At 45.4% G+C, this 22,241-nt stretch overlaps 2 protein-coding genes across 4 annotated transcripts in view; one reads left to right on the top strand and one right to left on the bottom strand.

The window, feature by feature from the left end:
* The first annotated feature begins 565 nt into the window (after positions 1-565).
* LOC105815051 lies at positions 566-2,193 on the top strand. Its single transcript, XM_012650179.1, has 2 exons — positions 566-594; positions 995-2,193. Exon 2 carries the CDS (start codon positions 1,225-1,227, stop codon positions 2,191-2,193), a length of 969 nt encoding a protein of 322 aa, XP_012505633.1. The 5' UTR covers positions 566-594; positions 995-1,224.
* A 781-nt stretch (positions 2,194-2,974) lies between these two features.
* The window catches only part of SCN8A (sodium channel, voltage gated, type VIII alpha subunit), a 183,249-nt gene continuing 163,982 nt past the window's right edge, over positions 2,975-22,241 (bottom strand). For 2 of the 3 annotated variants that reach the window (XM_012650578.1, XM_012650586.1), the window contains 6 exons: positions 19,617-19,901; positions 17,406-17,459; positions 16,737-16,874; positions 15,651-15,755; positions 13,698-13,968; positions 2,975-9,543 (listed from right to left, as the gene is read on the bottom strand). In XM_012650578.1, coding sequence (XP_012506032.1) covers positions 8,396-9,543; positions 13,698-13,968; positions 15,651-15,755; positions 16,737-16,874; positions 17,406-17,459; positions 19,617-19,901 — 2,001 coding nt within the window. In that variant the 3' untranslated portion in view covers positions 2,975-8,395. The remainder of the gene's footprint in view (positions 9,544-13,697; positions 13,969-15,650; positions 15,756-16,736; positions 16,875-17,405; positions 17,460-19,616; positions 19,902-22,241) is intronic. The other variant, XM_012650570.1, reaches the window with a different exon arrangement.

The raw sequence follows: 22,241 nt of genomic DNA, 5'->3' as shown, positions 1-22,241 counted from the left end.
GCACAGGTTATCTCAAGAAAAGATCTGACTCCTGGTGGTGTAGTGGGGCACCAGCCTTCCTAGACAGGAGGAGGGATAGCTGGGTAAAGTAGGGAGGCTAGAATCGGCACCATATATGCAGGGCTGTGCCACCAGCAGTGATGTGGTACAAGACAAAGTGTGGGCAGGAGTGGGAGAAGTGAGGCTGGAGGAGTCACCTGCGACCTCACCACAGAGGACCTTCCATGCCCTGTTACAAACTGGGGCTCCATGATGAAGCCTTTGTAGGGGTGAGGGGCTGGCTGATTTGCAAGTGGAGTTCATAGGTTGATTCAACAAGTCTTTACTAAACACCTATTATGTACTAGTTGCCATGGGGACAGGGTGGACCTTACAGTCTACTGGGGGATACATTAAGAAGGCAGAACTGCAGGGTGCTGTGGGAGCAGACAGGAGGGTCCCTAATGGAGACACGGCTAAGGAGTGTCCAAGAGTCAGGCAGGGCTTCCCAGAGGCACCTGGCAGCAGGGGGCGTGGCCCACCAGCCAGAGCGCAGGCCCGGATCCCAGGGAGAGGCGGAGCCAAGCTTCCTTCCGGGAAAGGAAACCAGTTTAGGTAAGCAGGACCCTGGTGTGTGTGTGGGGTGGGTGGGATGGGGACTGGAGGAGGTGCTGACCTTATCCAGACAAGAGAGGCTGAGGGTTCGGACTAGTGTCGGGGTGGCAGAACGGGAAGTGATGGAGTCACTTACTAAATACTAAACATGTAGTATTTGGTGGGTAGAGAGAATTTAGGAAAAGGTTGGATATTGGGGATAATGGAGACCAAGGGATCCAGGGCTTCTGGAGGAGGGTGAGGAGGCGGGCGGTAAATGAATTAGAAGAGATGTGGGGACTTGCTAAGTTCGAGGTATCAGTGGGACAGCCAGGAGGTCTAAGGCGGGCGCGTCAGTGTGAGGGCCCGGAATCCTAGCCTCCTGGGGGCTAAGAAGTTCACCCACCCCTGGGTATTGCAGATCCTCTCCAGTTCCTGACTTTTGTGAGACCCTTCTCCAACAAGTTCCATGATTTAGAGCCCCCCAATCCCCGTCCGTGGATATTGGGAGCCCCTGTGTGCTGGGAGTACGCTCCTCCGCTTCCGTCCCAGTCCCGGAATGTTCGACGTCGCCCCCGGCCACAATCCGCGGCCACAATCCGCGGGTGTTAGGAGCCCCTCCCCCACCGCGGGCGTTCTTCCCGCCCGGCCATGGCAGCGCGGGCTCTGGCGGGCGCCTTGGTCCTGGCGCTGTGGGGCTGGACGCTGGGGCCGGCTGGGGCTGTGGATGCCATGGGCCCCCACGCAGCCGTCCGTCTGGCGGAGCTGCTGACCCCGGAGGAGTGCGGCCACTTCCGGTCGCTCCTGGAGGTGCACCCGCCTGACGTCGAGGCCGAGCTGGCCCGGCTTTCTGAGGACCAGCTGGCGCGGCCCGGGCCGCTGCCGACCACCTCGGGGTCGTCTGGCCGGCTGTGGAGGCGGCGGCGGCGGCGGGAGGCGGCCGAGGACCCGGCGGAGGACACGGTGGGCAGGTCGCCCGAGCCCGGGGAGGTCTCCGACGGCTGCCGGGAGGCGTTGGCGGCCTGGCTGGCTGCCCAGGCCACGTCCCTGTCTTGGGACCGCGTGGCCCGGGCCTTGCGGCGTAGCGGACGCCCGGACGTGGCCAGGGAGCTGGGCAAGAACCTTCACCAGCAGGCGACGCTGCAGCTGCGCAAGTTCGGGCAGCGCTACCTGCCGCCGCCAGGCGCCGCCGCTCCGGGCGCGGCCCCCGCCCCGGCCCAGCGCCCCCGGCGCGCCTCGGACCCCACGCCGAACTGGGACGCGTTGGAGCTGATCGTGGAGCGCCTGCCCCAGCCCCCGTACGAGCGGAGCCCCACGGGCTGGGCCGGGCCGCTGGCGCTCGGCCTCCTCACCGGCTTCGTGGGGGCGCTGGGCACCGGGGCGCTGCTCATCCTGGCCACGCTGTGGATCACGGGCGGCGACGGCGACCCGCCCGCCACTCCCCGGCTCGGGCCCGCCGAGGCGCAGGGCTGCTGGGAAACGAAGCCGCTTTTGACTAAACAGCAGCTCACGTCCCCGGGGGCCTGGGCTGCAGGTGGGCCAGATCCTCCCTCGCCTCATGCCCTCCACTGTGAAATGGGAGCACGGTCCTGGTGGAGTGCTGCTTTGGACGGATTATAAAAGTTACGAAATACAGAAACAACGGACTAGTCGGTTTGTTTGTTGGAAATGAGCGGCAGGGCGAGTGGGGCTGCTGATGGAAGAGGAGGGGCTCCAATGCCAGGGTCCCAGGGTGGGAGGCGGACCGCCCAGTTCTTGTGGGCGCAGTTCCTTCTCATCTTGCGATGGTTCTTCCACTAAGAGGTACCTACCACTTACTGGGCACTGTGTGCCAGGCTCTGTGCTAAGCAGTCACATACATTATCTGATAGACTCTTCTAAACCCAAGAGAAAGGTTATTATCTCCATCACACATACTGAAACTGTGGTCACAACTAGTTAATGGCATAGTTAGGTTTTTGACACCAGAGCCATCTGACCTGAAAGTTTGAGCTCCAGAAGGAATGGTCTGTGTGCAGTAAGTGGGCCTGAGAAACACGATGGGGAAAAGAACAAGATGTGTAGCTCCCCGTCGGGTTTACTCTGGGACCCTGCTGGAGTGTGAGCAGCTAGAGTGTGTCCACTTGCAGGGCACTGCCCCCAGTGTGCTCGCCCCACTCAGGCAAGGCCTCCTGAAGTTCTAAGTGGAGCCCCAGACCTTTCCCACCTACCTCCGAGTGGCTGGGGCACTGCCTGCCCAGCCACATAGCTGAACCTGGTGAGCCCCCATACCGTCTCTGCCACAGGGGACAGCAGATGAGAGCTGTGGGGTCCTCGGAGGTGGGAGTGCTGACACCCATCCACCCTGGGCCAAGGGGCTTTGGGGTGAGAGCAGTGACAGAATGACAGGCCAATCCAAGAGGAGAGTTGAAAACAAGATTGACGTAACCCTTTATTGCAAATTCTAAAGTAAAAAGATGTACAGTACAAAGTAAAATTGAAATTTCGTACTATAAACTTCCAATCCACTTATACATTCTCATTTCTCAAGCATTTCTGCCATTTCCGCATAAACAGAACAAGGAACAAGTCGAGGGGGTGAGGGAAGGAGATACAGCAAGGGAAAAAATTGTCTAGAATAATCACAAACCCCAGAAGCAAGTGAAAGGAAAGACATTTTCTCGACCTGCTGTCCTGGTGATGAGAAGCGGGGGTGGTTGGAGCAGTGCAGTTTAAAATGGCTCTCAGAATAGCAGCATTTATGGTACCATTTCAGCTTCCTGAAGTCCAAATAATACTTTGCCCTTCCCTAGCGCCTTTGCCTCTGTATCTCAAAACGCTTTACAAAACATTTAGTTAAAGCCTCACAACACCCCTGTGAGGTAGGTCAGTATTATTATCCCCATTTTACAGATGGGGAAACTGAGGCACAGAGAGGCTAAGTGACTTGCCCAAGGCCACACAGCGAGCCAGTGGTCAAGTTAGGAATAGAACACAGGAGTTCTGTCCCATTTCTGGAACCACTGGACCACGCTCCCCTTTACCTATATACATTCTTCACACACACACACCACATGTGCACGCCCGCCCACCCCTCCCCACTTAGCCTCTATGTACAGCAAACAGCAGTGGGGGGCAGGGGCCGGGGGTGCCTCAGGAGCGGTTTAATGGAGGAAATCTTGGTAATCTTGGAAAGGGAATCCAAGGAAGCACAGAGCTGAACAACATGGACTCTATTGCAAACCTTGGCCCCCTCCCAATCCAGACTTCCTCTTCTCTCCTGACTTCCCCCTGGCTGGCTAGTTGCAGCCAATTATTTAGGGGGTAGGGGGTACCTGAAAATGAACGAAGCTTTTTGCAAAACTTTGGGCAACATCTGAGAAAAGAAAGAGGCATCATTACAGAAGATGCCCAGGACTCAAGTCACAAAAGTCATAACCCATGGCAATCTCACCTCCACAGCAGGCCTGGAGGCTGGGGGCCGAGGGGAGGATGGGGACTGACCTACCAGCCATCTCTCTCCAGAGTGGAGCTACTGGAGCAGACTAGAGTGGGCACTTCAAGATCCTCCTGAGAGAGTGTTCCTGAACCAGGAGACATGGCCTAGGCCTAGAGAGGGATGTCCCCAAAAGGGGGCAGAGAGAGGAGGGGGAAGGGTGCCCCCTCCCCTGTGCAGATGTGAAGCAGACCAGCCCTGGTCTGCTGGTCTGTGGGGCGATGGAGGGAGGGCCCAGCGCTAGCTAGCAGAGTGGAGGTCATTGGGCATCGTGCTTGCCCTAGCTTTGGGGCATGAGGGTAGTTTTTTTCTTAACATACTAGTGAAAAATGCAGAAGTAAGGCCAGTCCAGCTGAGTTGGCTGACAGTATCTCTGGGGGCTCTGCCAGGTGGATTAGATGAGGAAGTGTTTTAGGCCTCTGAGCACCGGCCGGTGGTGGCAGGTGAGGGGGCGGCACATACAATGGGTGAGTGGAGACCTGGGGAGTCAGGACCTTGCTTTTCTTTCTGGTCTCTACTTCTCAGCCAGAACTTTGCGAGAGACTCTCTGATTTCTCTCCCTTCTATGCCCCTCCTTTCCCCAAATGTGCTAAGGTCCCAATTCCCAGACTCCTCCTAGGACTCAAGAATCGGGATAGTCAAGCAACAAACACACACCAAGACAGGCTTCCCTTGTACAGTAAAAAGGGTCATTTTTATTTTGTTTCCTTTTGGCTTAGAGTAGTGATGTACTTTTTATCACGTCTCATGTGGGGCAGCGTTGGCCTCCATGCATTCGTAATACACTAATCTTCACTATTGGTCTTCTGCAGGTTTACACTGGTTGCAGCGAAAAGTAAAAGAACTTGGGGCACTGTCGCTCCAGGGGCTGTGAATGGGAGTTTCTGTTTATCTCTTCCCAGTCAACTTCTGATGCCAAAAGTGGCTCATTTAGAAAGGAGTGAGAGTAGGTCATGTTGACTTGGAAAGTTTTTCCTGCTCTCACCTTCTGCTTTAAATTATGGAGTCTCCTCATCTTAAGCAACTAGGAGGTTAAGGGAAGAAGAGGGGGAAAGTGTTTTTCACACACAAACCAGCAACCATGTCAGCTGCTGCTCAGTGGCTTTGGCTCTGCATTTTAAATTAACAGCATCACACGTCTTTTTGCTTTTTGTCCTTTTTTTTAAAGGTGGATTGTGGAGTATAAATACTGCACCAAGGACCTGGCTACAAAAAATAAATATTTATATTATATTTATATATCTATATATATATATGTGCAGTGATACTGTGGCTGCTGCAGCTTTTTGATTGGCTTCATTAATATTTGGCAAAGCGTTGCCACTTACCCACTCAGTGAAGACGTACAAAAACGTCATCACTGATTCTCTCAGTTCAATGCCTGTTAACTGCGGGTGTTAAACTGCTGGTGATGGTGTCATTTACTACCAAAGAAGTGTGGAGCAGGATGGGTGAGTGAGAGACTGAGTGAGCAGGTGGAGGACAGTGGGTGAGGGATAAGAAGGTGGGAAAGTTTTTTTTTTTAAAAAGTGAAACTTCAAATAGAGCGAAGGTGGCTTCTTTCCTATGAGGCTGGCTGATGGGTGCCAGATACCAAGGCCCGTGTGTTACTGAGCAGATAGCCTGCTGGGCTGGGATCAGGAACTGGGGAAGGGAATAAGTCAGATCTCAGAAAAGTCTCGTCATTATCTCTCCCAGCTTTACAACATCACTAGCATGAACACTGGGCGTACCCAGAGGGATCTTATAGCTCTGTTGCCCATCTCAAGACCTAAGAACAATTAGTAAGTTTAGCCAAATCTTGCATAGAAGTGGTTAGAATTTATTGCACATTGGAACAAAAATATATATTTTTTGTTTTGGAAAAGACCATTAGCAATAAAAAATTTTTTGTCTGTCTGTCTGGTTTGGGGATGTACATTGGCTGACAGCATGTAAGTTCTAAGAAGAAAGAAAAGTATAAAAAATAAAAATAAACATGACAATGGCATAAGCCAGAAGCCATTTCCTATTTAATAAGTTAATAATTTGTATTTACAAAAAGGCATGCCAATAAAATAAAATTATATATTACAGTATTTATAATTCTCTTAAAAAGAATAACCACACGTCAGCTTCTGTTTTGTGCTGTTTACAATGTAGCCTGTACATGTTACTATACATTCATCCTAGCAGTTAGCAGGGGCAGGAAAGAAATGCCTTCCCAATCTGGCATTGGGTGTAGTAAAAAAATTCTACAGATGATGCTGCAGAGGCAGGCTTAAGAGAGCTGGACAGTTTCTAATGGTCCAACAAGCTAGAAAGCTCTGCTTACTGACTTGCTGTGGTTTGTTCTATGCAAAACTAGTCAAGGGGACTGTGAAATTACCTCCAAAGTGCATCTACTGCAAGGCAGATCGGTGTGTCTGGTTATGGGTTGGTTTTTTCCCCCCTCTGTTGTATGGTTCAGGAAGAATTTATTTTGATTTGGTTGGCATGCTAAAGTCTCTCCTCATTCTTTGTACAGACTTCCTGACACATTCAACTGCAGCATCTTGGCTTTGAAATCTAGTCAGCAGATGAGAAACCCCTGGACTAAAAACTGTCTTCCCTAAAGCAGGGGATGGAATGGAAGATATGATGCTCCCCTAGAAGCCACCCTCCAATGACAATAGGCAGGTCGCTAAGCAGATAGCAAAACTGGCTGCAAGAGAATGCGCTGGGGGAAGCCGGAACGTCCTAAAGAATATTAAATTGCTTTCTCATGAAAACCAGTGCAATAAAGAAACCAACTGGGCTTAGTTCAGAGGCGGCTTCCTCTCTACCTCAGGTCCCACCAGTGATTATTATTCTAATAATAAATGAAAGAAATCACAGTCATAACCCCAGTGCTGCTGCCCTTACCCACCTCCGTGAGTAAGGGAAGCCCTGCTCGGTGAACAAATGTGATGGAGGCAGGAGGAATCATGCAGTGTATAAGCTTTCGACAACCCCTCTGCAGAAGAGAAAGGTCAGTTAAGAATATCTGAACCCCTCTCCATGCCGACCCAAGCCTGGGGAAAGCCACAATGCAGAGGACATGATACTAAATGAAGTGGGCACCCCATAACTCCCAATGAAAGGTCATTTTAAGTTCCCCAAATTACCCCCTAGAGATAACAAGCTACTTTGAATAGCACTTTTATCTCTACCCCAAATAAGAGTCAATTCTCCAGTATGAAGGCTAAACAATCATCATAAATATTGCAAGATACAAATGAACTTTTTTTTTAGCCCTAGGATTTGGTTTTATAGTGACATTAATAGTACAAGCCATTCAGGATCAAAGTCTCCCCCATGTACTGGACATAGAGCAGCATTATATAGTTCATCTTGCAAAATGTGCAACAATGGCTGTATGTTAGAGATGTCTGTTAAACATACACACGCAACGGATCCATCTGCTTGTTGGATGGGGTTTGTTTTTTGTTGGTGGTGGTAGTACCCTGTGTAGGGAAGCAGGTTTATGCTTCCCTATCCAGAGGGCATATGAAAGACTTTAAAGAACTCATAAAATTGTAGCCAGTATGGAACTCTTACCATTTTCTCCAAATACAGTGAACGGTGCAGGGCTGGGTCCTGTCCAAAGTCTGACCCAATGCAGGGGACAGGATTAGTAGTGTCCTGTGGTGTATGGATCTCATGCATGACTTCTGATCACAGCATGCCATCATGCAAATCATTTCTACGCATTGAACGAGCACAATGTTTGGAATTGGCCTGAGCAAGTCCTCCTCAGCCTGAAGAAACCTGATTGTTTTCCCCCACCCATCTCCAAACCACGTGAAGCCCATGTGGAGAAGATGCTGTTTATGTCAAAGAAACTGACAATTAAATGACATGGGCTAAATGTGAGTGTGTGTGTGTTTTCTTTTTGCTGCTTAGCTTAACTAATGTAAGAATGCAAATATAGTTTGCATGAAAAAACAAACTTTTAAAGTGATGCTTTCTGCTTCTGAGAATCAACAAAATGAAAAAATAAAATCCATTTGGCTGCAACGGAAATATGCTGGTCCCGGCAGCCTCTCCTCTGTTTTTGTATCCTGTTAGTTTTGTCCTAAGTTGCATTGACTGATGTGGAACATGCAGTAACCACCTGCCCAAGCATTAGAAAATCTGTGAGTCCAGGGAGCAGGGTCCTTTGCCCTTGGCAGGTCACTGCTCAAGATGCAACTGTGTTTGTTACATGGTAAGCAGACTACGTTTGGTATAGATCTTCAGGTTAAAGTGTCTCCACAGCTGTTCTGCATTGATAATATTCAGGAAGTTTGTAAACAATCTTTCACTTGCAAGTTTTAAATCTGTATAATATTTAATTTTTGCTCTCCTCTAACACTTGGATTCTCTGACCTCTTTTTGTCTTTTGGCTCTTTCCCTTCTTCCTTCCTCTGCCCGCTGCTGTTTCTCCTTTTCTGGTTTAGTTACACTGTCATATGATGGGAGGGAGGCTGTAGACGGGGTGCTCTCTTTTTTCTCCCGGTGTGTGCCTCCATTCTCCAGCTTATTGGAAGTTGTCTTTTTGCAGATGAAGCCCCGCCTTGCCAAATGTCCCCGGTAGGCACGCTGCAGGACCACGGCAGATACCTCCTCCTGCTTGCGCCGCAGTGTGGTCGTGATTGGCTCGTAAGACACTTTGGAAGGATTGGATGCCACGAACCGTTCTTCCATCTGCTGCCGCAGAATGTCCAACTCCCCGCTATCTCCTAGGACCCGCTTGGTGAAGGCAAAAAGGATGTCCAAGCAGTGGATGCGATCCCCACTCACCATTGGCAGATCCATGGCGATGAGCTCAATGGTATTGGGCTTGGGCACTCGGAGAGGATGCTCCAAGGCATCTGCAAAGTCTGCCAGCTTACAGTACTCAATGAATTGGGTGGCATCGGGGTCAAACTTCTCCCAGATCTCATAGAAGGTCTCAAAGTCGTCCTCACTCAGAGGGTCTGCACTTTCCTCTGTGGCTACACTGAAGTTCTCCAAGATGATGGCAATGTACATGTTCACAACAATTAGGAAGGAGATAATGATGTAGCTTACAAAGAAGAAGATGCCCACTGAAGGGTTCCCACAGTCTCCCTTAAAGCCACTCCCTGGGTGTTCCTTATCTAGACTGCAGTCAGGAGGGCGGTTTAGGATGGGCAGCAGCAGGCCATCCCAACCAGCCGAGGTTGTGATCTGAAATAGGCAGATCATGCTGTTGCCAAACGTCTCAAAGTTGAACATGTCATCAATGCCAGCCTCATGCTTCACATATGCAAAATTGGACATCCCAAAGATGGAGAAGATGAACATGACCAGGAAGAGCAGAAGCCCAATGTTGAACAGGGCAGGCAAGGACATCATTAAGGCAAAGAGCAGGGTACGAATCCCTTTGGCACCTTTGATCAGACGCAAGATGCGCCCAATACGGGCCAATCGGATGACTCGGAATAGGGTTGGGGATACAAAGTATTTCTCAATTATATCAGCCAGGAACATTCCTAAGGAGAGGAATAGAAGAAGTTACGTTACTGAGATTGGAGATACCTTTCTCTTTGCTTCTTTTACCTGGCACTATGCAACCCTTAAGTTCAAAGGGCTTTTGCACCATAAGTGCCTTGCTATTCAATCTGAACTCTCATAATAAAAGAAATTACACATTTCAAACACAGAGAAAAGTAAAGAAAACAATAGAATAAACACCTATGTGCCTAACACACAGATTTTTGTTGTTGTTTTTTTGTTTGTTTGCATTTTGAGATGGGGTCTCACTATGTTGCCCATGCTGGTCCTGAACTCCTGGGCTCAAGCCATCCTCCTGCCTCAGCCTCCTGAGTAGCTGGGATTAGAGGAATGAGCCACTGTAGCTGACTAACACACAGATTTAATAGAGGCTAGCATTTTACCAAATTTCCTTCCTCTCCTTCCATCCCCAGAGGCATCCACAATCCTGAAGATGGTATGTATCATTCTAGGGTGTGTCTTTACAGTTTTACTATGTATGAATCCATAAATAATATAGAGCATCCTACTATGGTTAGGAAATTATACTGGATTTGTCTTTTTGGATTTATCTACTTAGATCTCTAACTTTTTTTTTTTTTGAGACACAGTCTCACTCTGTTGCCCAGGCTAGAGTGCTATGGCATCAGCCTAGTTCACAGCAGCCTCAAACTCCTGGGCTCACGAAATCCCTCTGCCTCAGCCTCCCGATTAGCTGGGACTACAGGTATGCACCACCATGCCCAGCTAATTTTTTCTATATATTTTTAGTTTTCCAGCTAATTTCTTTCTATTTTTCTTTTAGTAGAGAGGGGGTCTTGCTCTTTCTCAGGCTAGTCTTGAACGCCTGAGCTCAAACTATCCTACCACCTTGGCCTCCCAGAGTGCTAGTATTATAGGCGTGAGCCACCGCGCCCAGCCTCTAACTTGTTTTTGAGAATTAACATTATGTTTGTGAGATTGATCCCTCGTGGTAAAATAATTTTAGCTTATTTATTTGAACAATTGAATGGTATTCCCCTTTTTCTGAATAGGTCCTCATTTATGTGTTTTCCTACTCAAGGATAATAAATTTTTATCAGATATTTTTCTCTTTTTTTTGAGATGGGGTCTTGTTCTGTCACCTCGGGCTAGAGTGCAGTGGCATTATCACAGCTCACTACAACCTCAAACTCCTGGGCTCAAGCAATTCTCCTGTCTCAGCTTACCGAGTAGCTGGGACTACAGGCGTGCGCCATGATGCCAGGCTAAGTTTTTCTATTTTTAGTAGAGACGGGGTCTCACTCTTGCTCAGACTGGTCTTGAACTCCTGACCTCAAGTGATCCTCTCCCCTTGGCCTCCCAAAGTCCTGTGATTATAGGCATGAGCCACTGTGCCTGGCTATTTTTTTTCAGATTTGTGCACATTCAACTTTCTGAGGTGTTATTGATGCTTTCCACAATGGTCCTGGATTTCTATATCCACAAACAATGAGTGAGAGAGCTTCCAGCTCACTCCATGACCTTGCTACCCTTTGACTTTGATGTCTTACTCTGCCAATACTCTGCCAATTGTCAAAGTATCTTCTTCCTGGCTCTGAAAAAAATCTTTGGTTTCTCATTGCCCCACCTCCCTACTCTACCAAACTTGCTAGAAAACTAGAGAGAATTCTCAGAAGTGACTTTCAACTCGAAGCTTCTAGAATTTGTGCTAAAAGCCATAAATTGGAAACCATTATCAACAGGTAAAAATGCCAAGGAATTAGTAGGATATCAAAGTAAAAGGTGAAAGTGTACAAATCAGAGGACCTTTTCTATTTACATTCATCCAGAGGTCCACCTCAACTGGCCCACTTACCTTAAAAACTACGGAGCAACAAGGAGAGAACCCCTTTCCCAATTAAGTCATGAGCAGTAACTGAAGAAGTCAGATGACATAATATGTATTACAGTATATGTAATACTTGCATCCCACCGTATATGGTGGGCAAGCAAGGCTTCGGAGAGAAGATGATGTATGAGTAAGGTTTTGAAGGATGAACGTGTATTTGTTCCCATAGAAAAGGGGCGAGAAATGGGGCAGACAGTAATCTAGGCACTAGGATCACCATTTAAAGGGGTACTCTAAGTGGTTCCAAGGCGGTTCCAAGGCTAGTTTTACCCTAATTACTCCTAATTTATAAAGATAATTTCTATTCTTTTGTTTCTGAACAAAGTGATGATGTTTAACAAAAATCCCAATCATCAGAAATATCACTCTTCCTTCTCTTTATTTTAGAATACCATTTGAGAATAGGGGGCATGACTTGCTCTGTGGATTTTCTATCCCATTCAATGATGGGTGAGCAGAAAAAGTTCAAGAATAGTGAACAAGGGCAGCATTGTCCCAAGTGTGTTTTATGAGAAATAAGGAGCATGGATTTGAGGCAGGGGCTGGGCTCGAACCCCACTTGCTCACTTACCAGCCACATGCCTCAGTAACGTCTCTGTGTCTCAGTTCCTCATGATTTTTAGAAGGTTGTTGTGAGGATTACGTGAATTAACACATGTAAAGCGCTTAGAACATTGACCGGTACATAGTATATTCCACTAAAATGTGAGATATCATTATTATTACTTGAAAAAATGGTGTTGTAGTCTAATAATGGTGGGATGGCATGTTAAAGCTAAACAGAATTCTTTACTGCAGGACTTCCAACAGACTTTAGGACCCTCCAAAGGGAAATCTACGTACAGGGTTACCTGAAGTAATTTCATCATGGGATTCTTTTCTTGGGGAGAAACATTTGGTATTAGTGTTCTACATATCAACACACTTTTGGACATGCTGCTCTAGAGGACAGAACTAGAGGGTGGCGCTGGCTAAGGGATGCCAGCTGCCTTCTGGTGTCCACAGCCACCACTTCACTAGCCCAGTCTGGCCTCTGCAGCTCTGGCGCTGGCCCCCGTGGGTCTTGAGCATGGTCTCTCTGCTGTATAAATGAGTCAAATCTGCCAGGAACCAAGACTGAGTTTTATCATTCGAGATGCCTTTCAGGAAGGCAAGGAAAAATTTGGGGAGGGCAATCAATAGGCTGGCATTTCCTTCTACCTGCCTGCCAGGACATCACCCTCCTGTGTTTTTAGCAAAACATAGTTACTGTTAAAAATATGGACTTTCTGATCAACTTGAGTTCTGCCTCTGCTACCTTCTAGTTCACTGATCTTAGACATCTATACAGTAAAGATAATAAAACAGCCTGCTTCCTGGGCTGTCATAAGTAGCAAACACAGGTGTCAAAAGGAGATAACACAGATGAATAAACTCTCAAACTGTACTTGGCCCATGGTAAAGGCTCAGTAAATAAGCATTGCCGTCGGCAGCAGCACTACCACAGCCATCACTTCTAGAATTTTCCTAGATTATTTCATTAATATTCAACAATCATCCCTTTTTCCATTTTATATTTCTGTTTTTTATATATGTATATATACATAATATATATACATATACACATGAATATATACACATGTATATATATCTGTAATATATATACACATGTATGTATATATATAAAAAAATTTTTTTAAGAGACAGTGTCTCACTCTGTCACCTCGGCTGGAGTGTAGTGGCTCTAATACAGTTCATTGCACCCTCGAACTCCTGGAATCCTTCCACCTCAGCCTCCTGAGTAGATGGGACTACAGGTGCATGCCACTGCACTCAGCTAATTTTTAAATTTTTTGTAGAGATGGGGTCTTGCTATGTTCCCCAGGTTAGTCTTGAACTCCTGGACTCAAGTGATCCTCCTGCCTCAGCCTCTCAAAGTGCTGGGATTACAGGCATGAGCCACCATGCCCAGCCTGTAGCTATATTTTTTAATGACAACTTTCTTTTACATTCCCTGTTAGACTTTGAACTCTTTGAAAGCAAGAACCAAATCTAATCTTTATTTTTTTCCTGAGCCACAGAATTTACAATCCAAGACTACTACTATGAATACTCAGGAGAAACTCATTGATTCTGTAACTGCTAGGCAGGCCCATGAGACGACTCAGGGCACACAGGGGATCAAGCTATGAGGGTGACCTTCTTGCACTTTAGATCTGTGTGCCTCGCTGCTCTCCCAGGAAATCTCATCCTCAAAACCCACTGGGTCCTTTTTCCTTTCCCTACCGTCCCCACCCCACTCACCAACAATGGAGAGGATGACTACGACGAAGTCGAAGATGTTCCAGCCAATGGTGAAGTAGTAGTGCCTCAAGGCAAACATTTTGAGCACACACTCACAGGTGAAGAAGATCACGAACACCAGGTTAATCCAGTAGAGGATGTTCTCCATCTGCTTGCTCTGAGTATCTGTCTCTACCATCATTGTCACCATGTTAAGGCAGATTAGCATCATGATAACAATGTCAAAGGCTTGTTGAGTGACAAGATCAAAGACGATACCTTGGATTTTGTTCTGGGGAGGGAAGGAAAGATACAAAAAGATGTATGAAAGCCTTTCCAAGCAGACCTGTGGAAGCTGCCACTCCATTAATTGAAGTTCTCTCTGCATTCTGCTCTGTGACACTGGCCAGCTCTCTACTGCTGCTTTATCAGGAGCATGGATTGAGACCAACATCAGTATTATCTCGCCAAGAGTTTACTAAAGTTGCCACACTTCTTCTCTCTCTCTTTTTAGAGACAGGGTCTCACTCTGTCACCCAGCCTAGAGTGCAGTGGCATGATCACAGCTCACTGCAGCCTCTCATTCCTGGGCTCAAGTAATTTCCCTGTCTTGGCCTCCCAATGTGCTGGGATTACAGGTATGAGCCACCAGGCCTGGCCTCCCCTGATTTTTTTTTTCAGGTACCTAGGCACTTGGGCTGGTGCTCATTTTCGGGATTACTTTAACTTGGTGGTTTTCAAACTGTTCTGCAAAACCCTAGGGTTTCTTTTCCCTTAGAAGTTGGTGAGGTGGGTGTGCCTGGAGTAGGTTACAGGAGTAAATGGGGAAAACACTCTGCAACTCTTTTTTTTTTTTTTTTTTGAGACAGAGTCTCACTGTGTTGCCTGGGCTAGAGTGCCGTGGCGTCATCCTAGCTCACAGCAACCTCAAATTCCTGGGCTCAAGCGATCCTCCTGCCTCAGCCTCCCGAGTAGCTGGGACTACAGGCATGCGCCACCATGCCCGGCTAATTTTTTTTTCTATATATTTTTAGTTGTCCAATTAATTTCTTTCTAATTTTAGTAGAGACGGGGTCTCGCTCTTGCTCAGGCTGGTCTCGAACTCCTGAGCTCAAACAATCCGCCCGCCTCGGCCTCCCAGAGAGCTAGGATTACAGGCGTGAGCCACCGCGCCCGGCCCAACTCCAACTCTTGATTCAAACAAAGTAGCTCTACTTTTATTTCTATGAATTAGACTGCCTGGTAAGCTTTTATTTTAAAGTTCTGTTGTTTTTTGTTTTTGTTTTTTAAAGTTGCTAAATTAAAGTTATAGAAGGAACTTTGAGCCTGGCTTTTGGGGGTTATGTCCCACCCAGCTGAGTATATGGCTTCAGAGCAAGGCATCTCCTCTGAAATAAAAGATCCACCACCAACAGAACAGTAAAGCAGAATCTCAGCCCCTAAATCTGTTTTACAAAAGGCTCAGTTCAAGAGAGGAAATCTGGTGCCCTAGACTCTCCTAGTCTTACCCTTTTCTGCTCCCACAAATAGCCAGAAGCGTTATTTTAGCTTCCAGACACAGCTTGCAAAGACATACCTATGGAGTAGAGAAGCTGATAAAATGACGACCAAATCCTATGGTAGAAGAGAGAGCAGCTTTCATTATCCTTTTCTTTTGTTAATTTTTGATTGTCTCTCAAAACATCTCTCTACCAGTGCTAGAGCCAATGTGGTTATAACATGCTGACTCTTGGCTGCTTCCCAAGGAGGGCTCAGAGGATAGGTCAAGGACTGATACATATTAATAAAAGCCATCCCATTCCTTAATCCCAATTTTTCTGCTGTCTTAATTCAGATATTTTGGACGGGTGGCTAGGAGAGGATTCGTGGGCACCAGGCAGAGATCACTTATGTTTTCCCTGCTTTGCAGTAACTCCAGCAGTGCTTTCTCCATTCGGGTTCTCACTATGCCCTCAGCCTACACAATGTACTTACCAAGGGACGGGGAATGGGTTTCTGTGGTTTCTTTGAGCCCAGCTTTTTCATGGCATTGTAGTACTTCTTTTGTTCCTCGGTCATGAAGATGTCCTGACCTCCAAAGTAAAGGAGGAAAAAAGAAAACAGACTATTACAACTGGCTCTCACGTGCTATGGGTTTGGACCTGAGGTTCAACACTGAGAACTGGGGGAGACCTATCCCCTTTCCTCTTCACAGGTCAGTTTAGCTAATGGCTGTCCCAGAGGTTGGCAGGCCTGGGACAATTATTCTAATTCAAAGAGATATCCGCCCTTGTTTTCAGCTCAGGATTTCTAAGATCTGACAGTCGCCAGGTGGAAAGGAAATGGATTGTCCAATAACAGACCCTCATGGAAGGGAGCTGTGACTCTGAAGACAGTCACATCTCACAGTCTCATAACATTTTTTTGGCCCGTTTTCCTGATAAATTCTAGAAAAACTATGTTAAAATAAAAAAATCTTCAAGTCTTGGCTAATGGCCCATTTACTTTAGACAATATTCAAAACTGAGATGTTCTGGTGCAAGAAAGCAATCTGGAGTGTTTCTTAGAGTTTGCTGGGACAGACCTGACTTACAAAATGAATAACAAGAGTAATCTTTTCAACTTGCTTTGGAAAAATTCTTCACCTTCTGGGACAAGTAAGGCAGTAAATTTTCCAAGGATGGTCTCTCAATTCCCAATTTGCTAGTGGTGCCCAGGGATTAACATGGATAATGACAAGTCTAGACAATTTCTACTTCTTGCTATAGCTATTTGTCCGTTTCTTTTCTTTTCACCTCTGTTACTAGAGGTGCTCTCCGACTTTACCTCCCTCTGGTGAGGGAACAAAACCAGTCACAGGCCTCAGGAATAAAAATTTACTAGTAAATGTGGTAAACCACATGCTGCAAAATCCAGCCCCAAACAGAATGAGTTGGTTAGGGCTAATGTACAGTGGGGCCAGGGCCAAAGTGAGGTGACGATATGGATTTTAGAGAAAGAAAGTGGGGCATTTTCTCTCTAGAGGTAAGGACAGAAGTGCCTCTTCTGCGTTGACCACTGCAACGAGGGGAGGAGACCTATCTTTTTCTTTTGTTGATTGAAGTTATCAATGATGACACCAATGAACAGGTTCAGGGTGAAGAAGGAGCCGAAGATGATGAAGATCACAAAGTAGATGTACATGTAAATGTTGTCCTCATACTTAGGCTGCTCTTCAGGCTGTAAAAGGACAAGAAAAAAGGAAGTCAGCTCCCAGTCTGGGGATCAGGTGGGTGATTCTGACATGCCAAGGACATCAGCCATAACTCTGAGCACTTGAGCTGCTAAAGAAGCTGGGGTGGGAGTCCTAGATTCTTTCTACCTGCCTCCTTCTCCACACTGGCATGGCCTGCCCTGAGAGGGCACAACTCCTGCCATGACTTACGTGGAGAACATGCAAATCACAAGGCAAGGGGGAGGGAGAGCTGTTTGCTAGGAGCCACATTTTTATCCCAAAGCAGGGCTGAAGCATAGACAGCTCCACTGAAGCCAAGTAGAAATCAACAGCCTAATCATCTAGAGCCAATCTAAGAGAATGGCGACTTACTGAGAGGAGGAAAATGATCTATAATCAATAAGACAAGCAATAAATTTTCCAAATAGAAACTGCAACTCCTCCATTCCCCCTCCTCCCTCCCTTTTTCTTTCTTGGTGGGATGCTGCCTGCTTTCTAACCATCTTAGGTTGTGTTTTCACCATGCACATCCTTACCTTGCGGGAATCTACAGCTGCATACATGATGTCCATCCAGCCTTTGAAGGTCGCCTGGCAAACAGAGTCAGTGATTAGACTGTGCCTGTTAGGGAGTGGGTGGGAGTCTGGGCAGGGGTCCCGAAGGCCAGCATCAGGTTTAGCGACAACATACAACAGGGAGTTTGGGCACGGCCTCACTTAGACACAGAATTTTCTGTTTGCTAATACAGGTCCCAAGGGAGCTTTGTGTAAGTCCCTGAAAATAATATCAAAGTCTGGCAAAGAAACATGCCAGGCATGGCGGCTCACATCTGTAATCCTAACACTCTCGGAAGCTGAGGTGGGAGGATCACTTGAGGTACAGAGTTCAAGATCAGCCTGAGCGAGAGCGAGATCACACATCTTTACTAAAAATAGAAATATTAGCCGAGTATTGTGGTGCACTCCTATAGTCCCAGCTGCTTGGGAGGCTGAGGCAGGAGGATCACTTGAGCCCAGGAGGTTGAGGTTGCAGTGAGCTATGATGACGCCTCTGCACTCTGAGGTGACAGAGCGAGACTTTGTCTCGAAAAAAAAAAAAGAAAAGAAACATGTTGATAATGGTCATTGGATCAATGCTTTACAAAAGGTCTTTAAAATGGGCCTGAGAAGGCTGCCTAAAGCTAGGGCAAACTCATATTTATGAATGAATGGCAGGAATTTACTGAAGGTGCTTAGAATTTAGTCCTCCACTGAGCAGTCATTTTTAAAATAGGTATTAAGCAATGGGGGTCTGAAAAAATTAACAGTTGCATTTAAAAAAAAAAAAACAAAGTCAGAACTTATCCCCTATGAATACCCACCCACATATGTAACCGATGTAGTGGCAATATTGGCTTCATCCTTGACAGTCCCTTCCCAATTCTTTTCCTTTGGTCTACCGTATCTAGCCTGATTTTGGAAACAAATATGGATATCTGATTTACTATTCTTAGTATTTTAGTTACTCAACTAGATTCTAAGCTTTTTCAGGGTGTGGGAAGTTCTTTTTTCATCTGATGGCCCTAGTACTGTACTGTCGAACACAGTGCCTTGCACATGGTGGGACTCTGTGACGACCGTGTTTGACTGGTTTGTTGATGTGTACTGGTTTTCTGGAGCTGCTCCAATTCGGATTCCATCTGTGGGTCCAATTTCTTGAACTGAGATAGAATAGCAAAAGAGCTTTGGGGTGGAATAAACTACTGCTCATTCCGTGAACTTTGCTTTCTATTACTAGCTGATAGTGAGTGTTACTATGTGTAAATTTAGGTTGAGAGCTTCACTTGCATTACTGCATTTAGTACTCCCAAGAACTGTATGATACAGGCATGGTAATAATAGTAACAAAAATACATAATAGCAATTTCCATTAATTGAGCACTGCTACGTGCTGGACATTGTGCTAAGAAATTAAAAAAAAATCACAAATCCTCAACAACCATAAAAGATACTATTATCTATATTTAATAGATGAAGAAACAAGGAGTCTGAGAGGCTGACTAATTTGTCCAATTTGTTATATATCCAGTAAATATCAGAGTGTGGCTCAAATCTGCATCTGTCTGATTCCAAAGCTTATGAGTTTTCATTGCATTGTACTGTCTTGTCAAATATTCCAAACATTTGGCGAGAGGAAGAGAAAATGAGGCATGAAGGAATGAAATTAGGCAAAAGAGAATTATCTGCATAATTAAAATAAATCCCTTTTTACTGTGACATGTTAGTTTGAGGCCTTTCTCTGGGGTGGAGCTTACATAAGTACGGCATTGACACATGCTGTATTCTTTTCTTTAGTTAACGTTAATGTAGCTAGTATGTAGGATTATTCTGGTCCATCAAAATTGCCATCGCTTTTTATTTTTGTCTATGCACTTATCTTCTTGATTTTTTTGGTTTTTCTCTTTAATTACACATTCTGGGGAAAGAAAGCAATCTTGCCACCACTGTATTACACTGCAGGACTCTTTATTTGTTGCTGAGTGGCACTCTGCTCCTAAGCACAATGAGCAATTCCCTTTGAATGAGATCTTATACAAGTCAGAGAATACTCAGGAAAGGTGTCTCTCTGAAACCGGATTGAGAAATAACATTGGTCTCTTGGACTTATTGAGAATGATCCTGATTCTGGAAAGAGGGCTGAGAAGAAACCAAATGGGATTTTTGCTAGCTGCCTGAATTGCAAAGAACTGACAAAACAACAATACTTACCACTTGAAGAAGGGCTAGATATCCTGCCCCAACATTGTCAAAGTTGATCTTCACATTTTTCCATCTGATCTCTGTATTGTTCCCCTCCATGAGCTTTTCACATTCAGTTTTATTGTTGACCTCTTCGATTTCAAATCGGATTTCAGAAGACTCATTAAAGCAGTAGTGGTACTTTCCCGCAAACAGGTTAACTCCCATGATGCTGAAAATCAGCCAGAAGATGAGACACACCAGCAGCACATTCATGATGGAGGGGATGGCGCCCACCAAGGCATTCACCACCACCTGCATTGGAAGGGGGAGGTTGCTGAGTGTTGGGAGGAAATGGGGGCAGGCGCATTCTTTTGATTTCCAGCGGGGGAATGGCATTGTATGGCTTGTTCTGTTATGGAAACATTATGTTCCCTTTGGAATTAGAGTAACTGGACAGATCCATAAGTTGGACCCCAAATTTCTAAGTCTAGGAACTGTATTTGAAGGAATTTTAGTAAGTTACATCTTTATTTCAACTAACAAAAATTCCCCTGCCCAAGGTTGACCTAGATCTCTCCTATGCGCCAACCTGGGACTGAAAACATTATTTCTTAGTCCAGTTTCCCTCCTCCTCAATTCATAAAATATGCCCCCATGGGAAAATCTGAGTAACTTTAAGTTTACTAGTTGCCTTTCAACAGACATTCCCCCTCTGAAAAACAAGGCATGATTATTCAAAATCACAGAGAACTACCCTTTGGGGTTAGCAGAAACTCAGTCAAAAGTACATGATGTCTCTTAAGACTATGCAAGGCCAATTATCTTATTTCAGGCAATAGCTGAGCATGCATATTGTGCAAGCTCAAGAAAAAAAAGCTATATTCCCTCTACCAAACAGTATAAAATAAAATCTGAACAAATGTGCTTTTCACTCAAGGTTCATTATTCTTCTTCAGCCTTTTGTTTCTAACTTTGTGGGCTTCTACATCTAAGAGTCGCCCCCTGCTGGGATAATACTGACATCTCTGTTCAATCCAGGGCTTGACTCCACTCTTGACAATATATTAGAAATAGGAATGATGTAAGGTTGTTTTGGAGAGCTTAGATTAGCCCATCACTGCTCTTGAAAGTCAAAAATTGGCATATCGTTAAAAGTCACTGACTACAGTAAGCTCGGGAATGAAAAAAATCAAAGGAAAAATTCCTTAGGAATTAAAGTTTCTGGGTTGTTTTCTAACTTTGCTTTACACTATAGGTGAGAGTACCTGGACAACACTTCCACTGTGGTAGCAGTTTTCACTAGATTAGTTCAAAGTGCTATAGAAACATTTCAGGTGGTAGGACAGAAAACAAGGCTGGTTTTCACTTCTGTCCTCTCACTTGCTGTTGTCTTAAGCAGGACTGCTAGGTCCAGAAAGGTTACCCTAATATGGGAGGAATGTTTCTTCCTTTTTCTAATATTCTAAGGGGATTAATGGAGCCAAAGGAAAGACACAGATATAAAGGAAGTTTGCCTTCCGTGATGTTTTTTTCAAAGGAGGTGACAAATATCACCATGTCCCTGCATCAGTTTTCCAGTGCAGGTAAGAGACATGAGTGGCTGCCAACTAGCACAGCACAGAAAGGGTGGAAGGGTCATGCTGTGCAAGACATGCTGGGGGCAGCTTTAGGTTTTAGGTTTGGGTTTTCCTTATCTTCTGTTTTTGCTTTAGACTACATTGTCACCCATGGGACACGTGGTTGTAAAGAGCTACCTCTTCTGTCTTATATTAATATAAAAAAGGCAATGATATTCTGCTAAAGAGTCACTCTTCTTTTTAGATTAAAATATTCGTTTTGTGTTCTTCCAATTCATATATGAAGGCCTTTAGATTGAGAGGCAGTTATTTCTTAATTCTCAGACCAAGAAATCTCTTCTAGATCTGATGGCTCTGTTATTAGTATAAAATATTTATTACTTCGTTAATTGTTCATTACTTTGAGCAAGGAAAGCCAGAATATCTGAAATCTGGAAAATCTTCAATGTTATTTTGGAGAATGATATTCATATTTATTTATTTATTTATGGCCAAATTTGTTAGGTATTCAGATTTGAATTTATCTCCTTATTCTACAGTTGCTCACCCTTTGCAGGAGCACTAAAAAGCAATGGAATGTGCAAAAGAACAGGCAAATGGAGGATGATCCACAAATGGAATAATCATTTCTCAAACAATAGAGAGTAGATTATGTGAAGATTCAGAAGCTCAAGTCTATGTGACAGCATTTTACAGTAGAGCTTGGTGACAGATCATGACCTTCTGTTAAACCATCACAAATGTGCAACAGGGAAGTAGGCCCCCAAAGACCTGAAACCTAGAAATGTTGCTTTTTTATCTCAATTCAGAACCTATTTCTTCTAGGAACTCTTCTGATTATACATAGAATAATCTTAAATTTCCACTCAAACCCAGTTGAATCTGTCCTAGATAGTGTCTAAGTATTACAGTTAAATATGGGGTAATATTTACAGCAGGGAAGAAAAATTAGCTAATTGACTAACCGATCTCTTTGATCTTTTATACTCATAGATCTGATCAAAGGAATCAATATACAACAGTATCTACTGAGCCTTGTTCTCTAAAATGACATAAAAATACTACAGATTTTATA

Source organism: Propithecus coquereli, unplaced genomic scaffold (assembly GCF_000956105.1).
Source record: "Propithecus coquereli isolate 6110/MARCELLA unplaced genomic scaffold, Pcoq_1.0 Scaffold111, whole genome shotgun sequence".
Classification (NCBI taxonomy): domain Eukaryota; kingdom Metazoa; phylum Chordata; class Mammalia; order Primates; family Indriidae; genus Propithecus; species Propithecus coquereli.
The sequence above is the reverse complement of the archived record's forward strand: the minus strand, read 5'-3'. Positions and strand labels throughout refer to the sequence as shown.

What these genes read in the sequence shown, in the direction of transcription:
- LOC105815051 (XM_012650179.1), top strand. Translation starts at nt 1,225, where the DNA reads ATGGCAGCGCGGGCTCTGGCGGGCGCCTTGGTCCTGGCGCTGTGGGGC.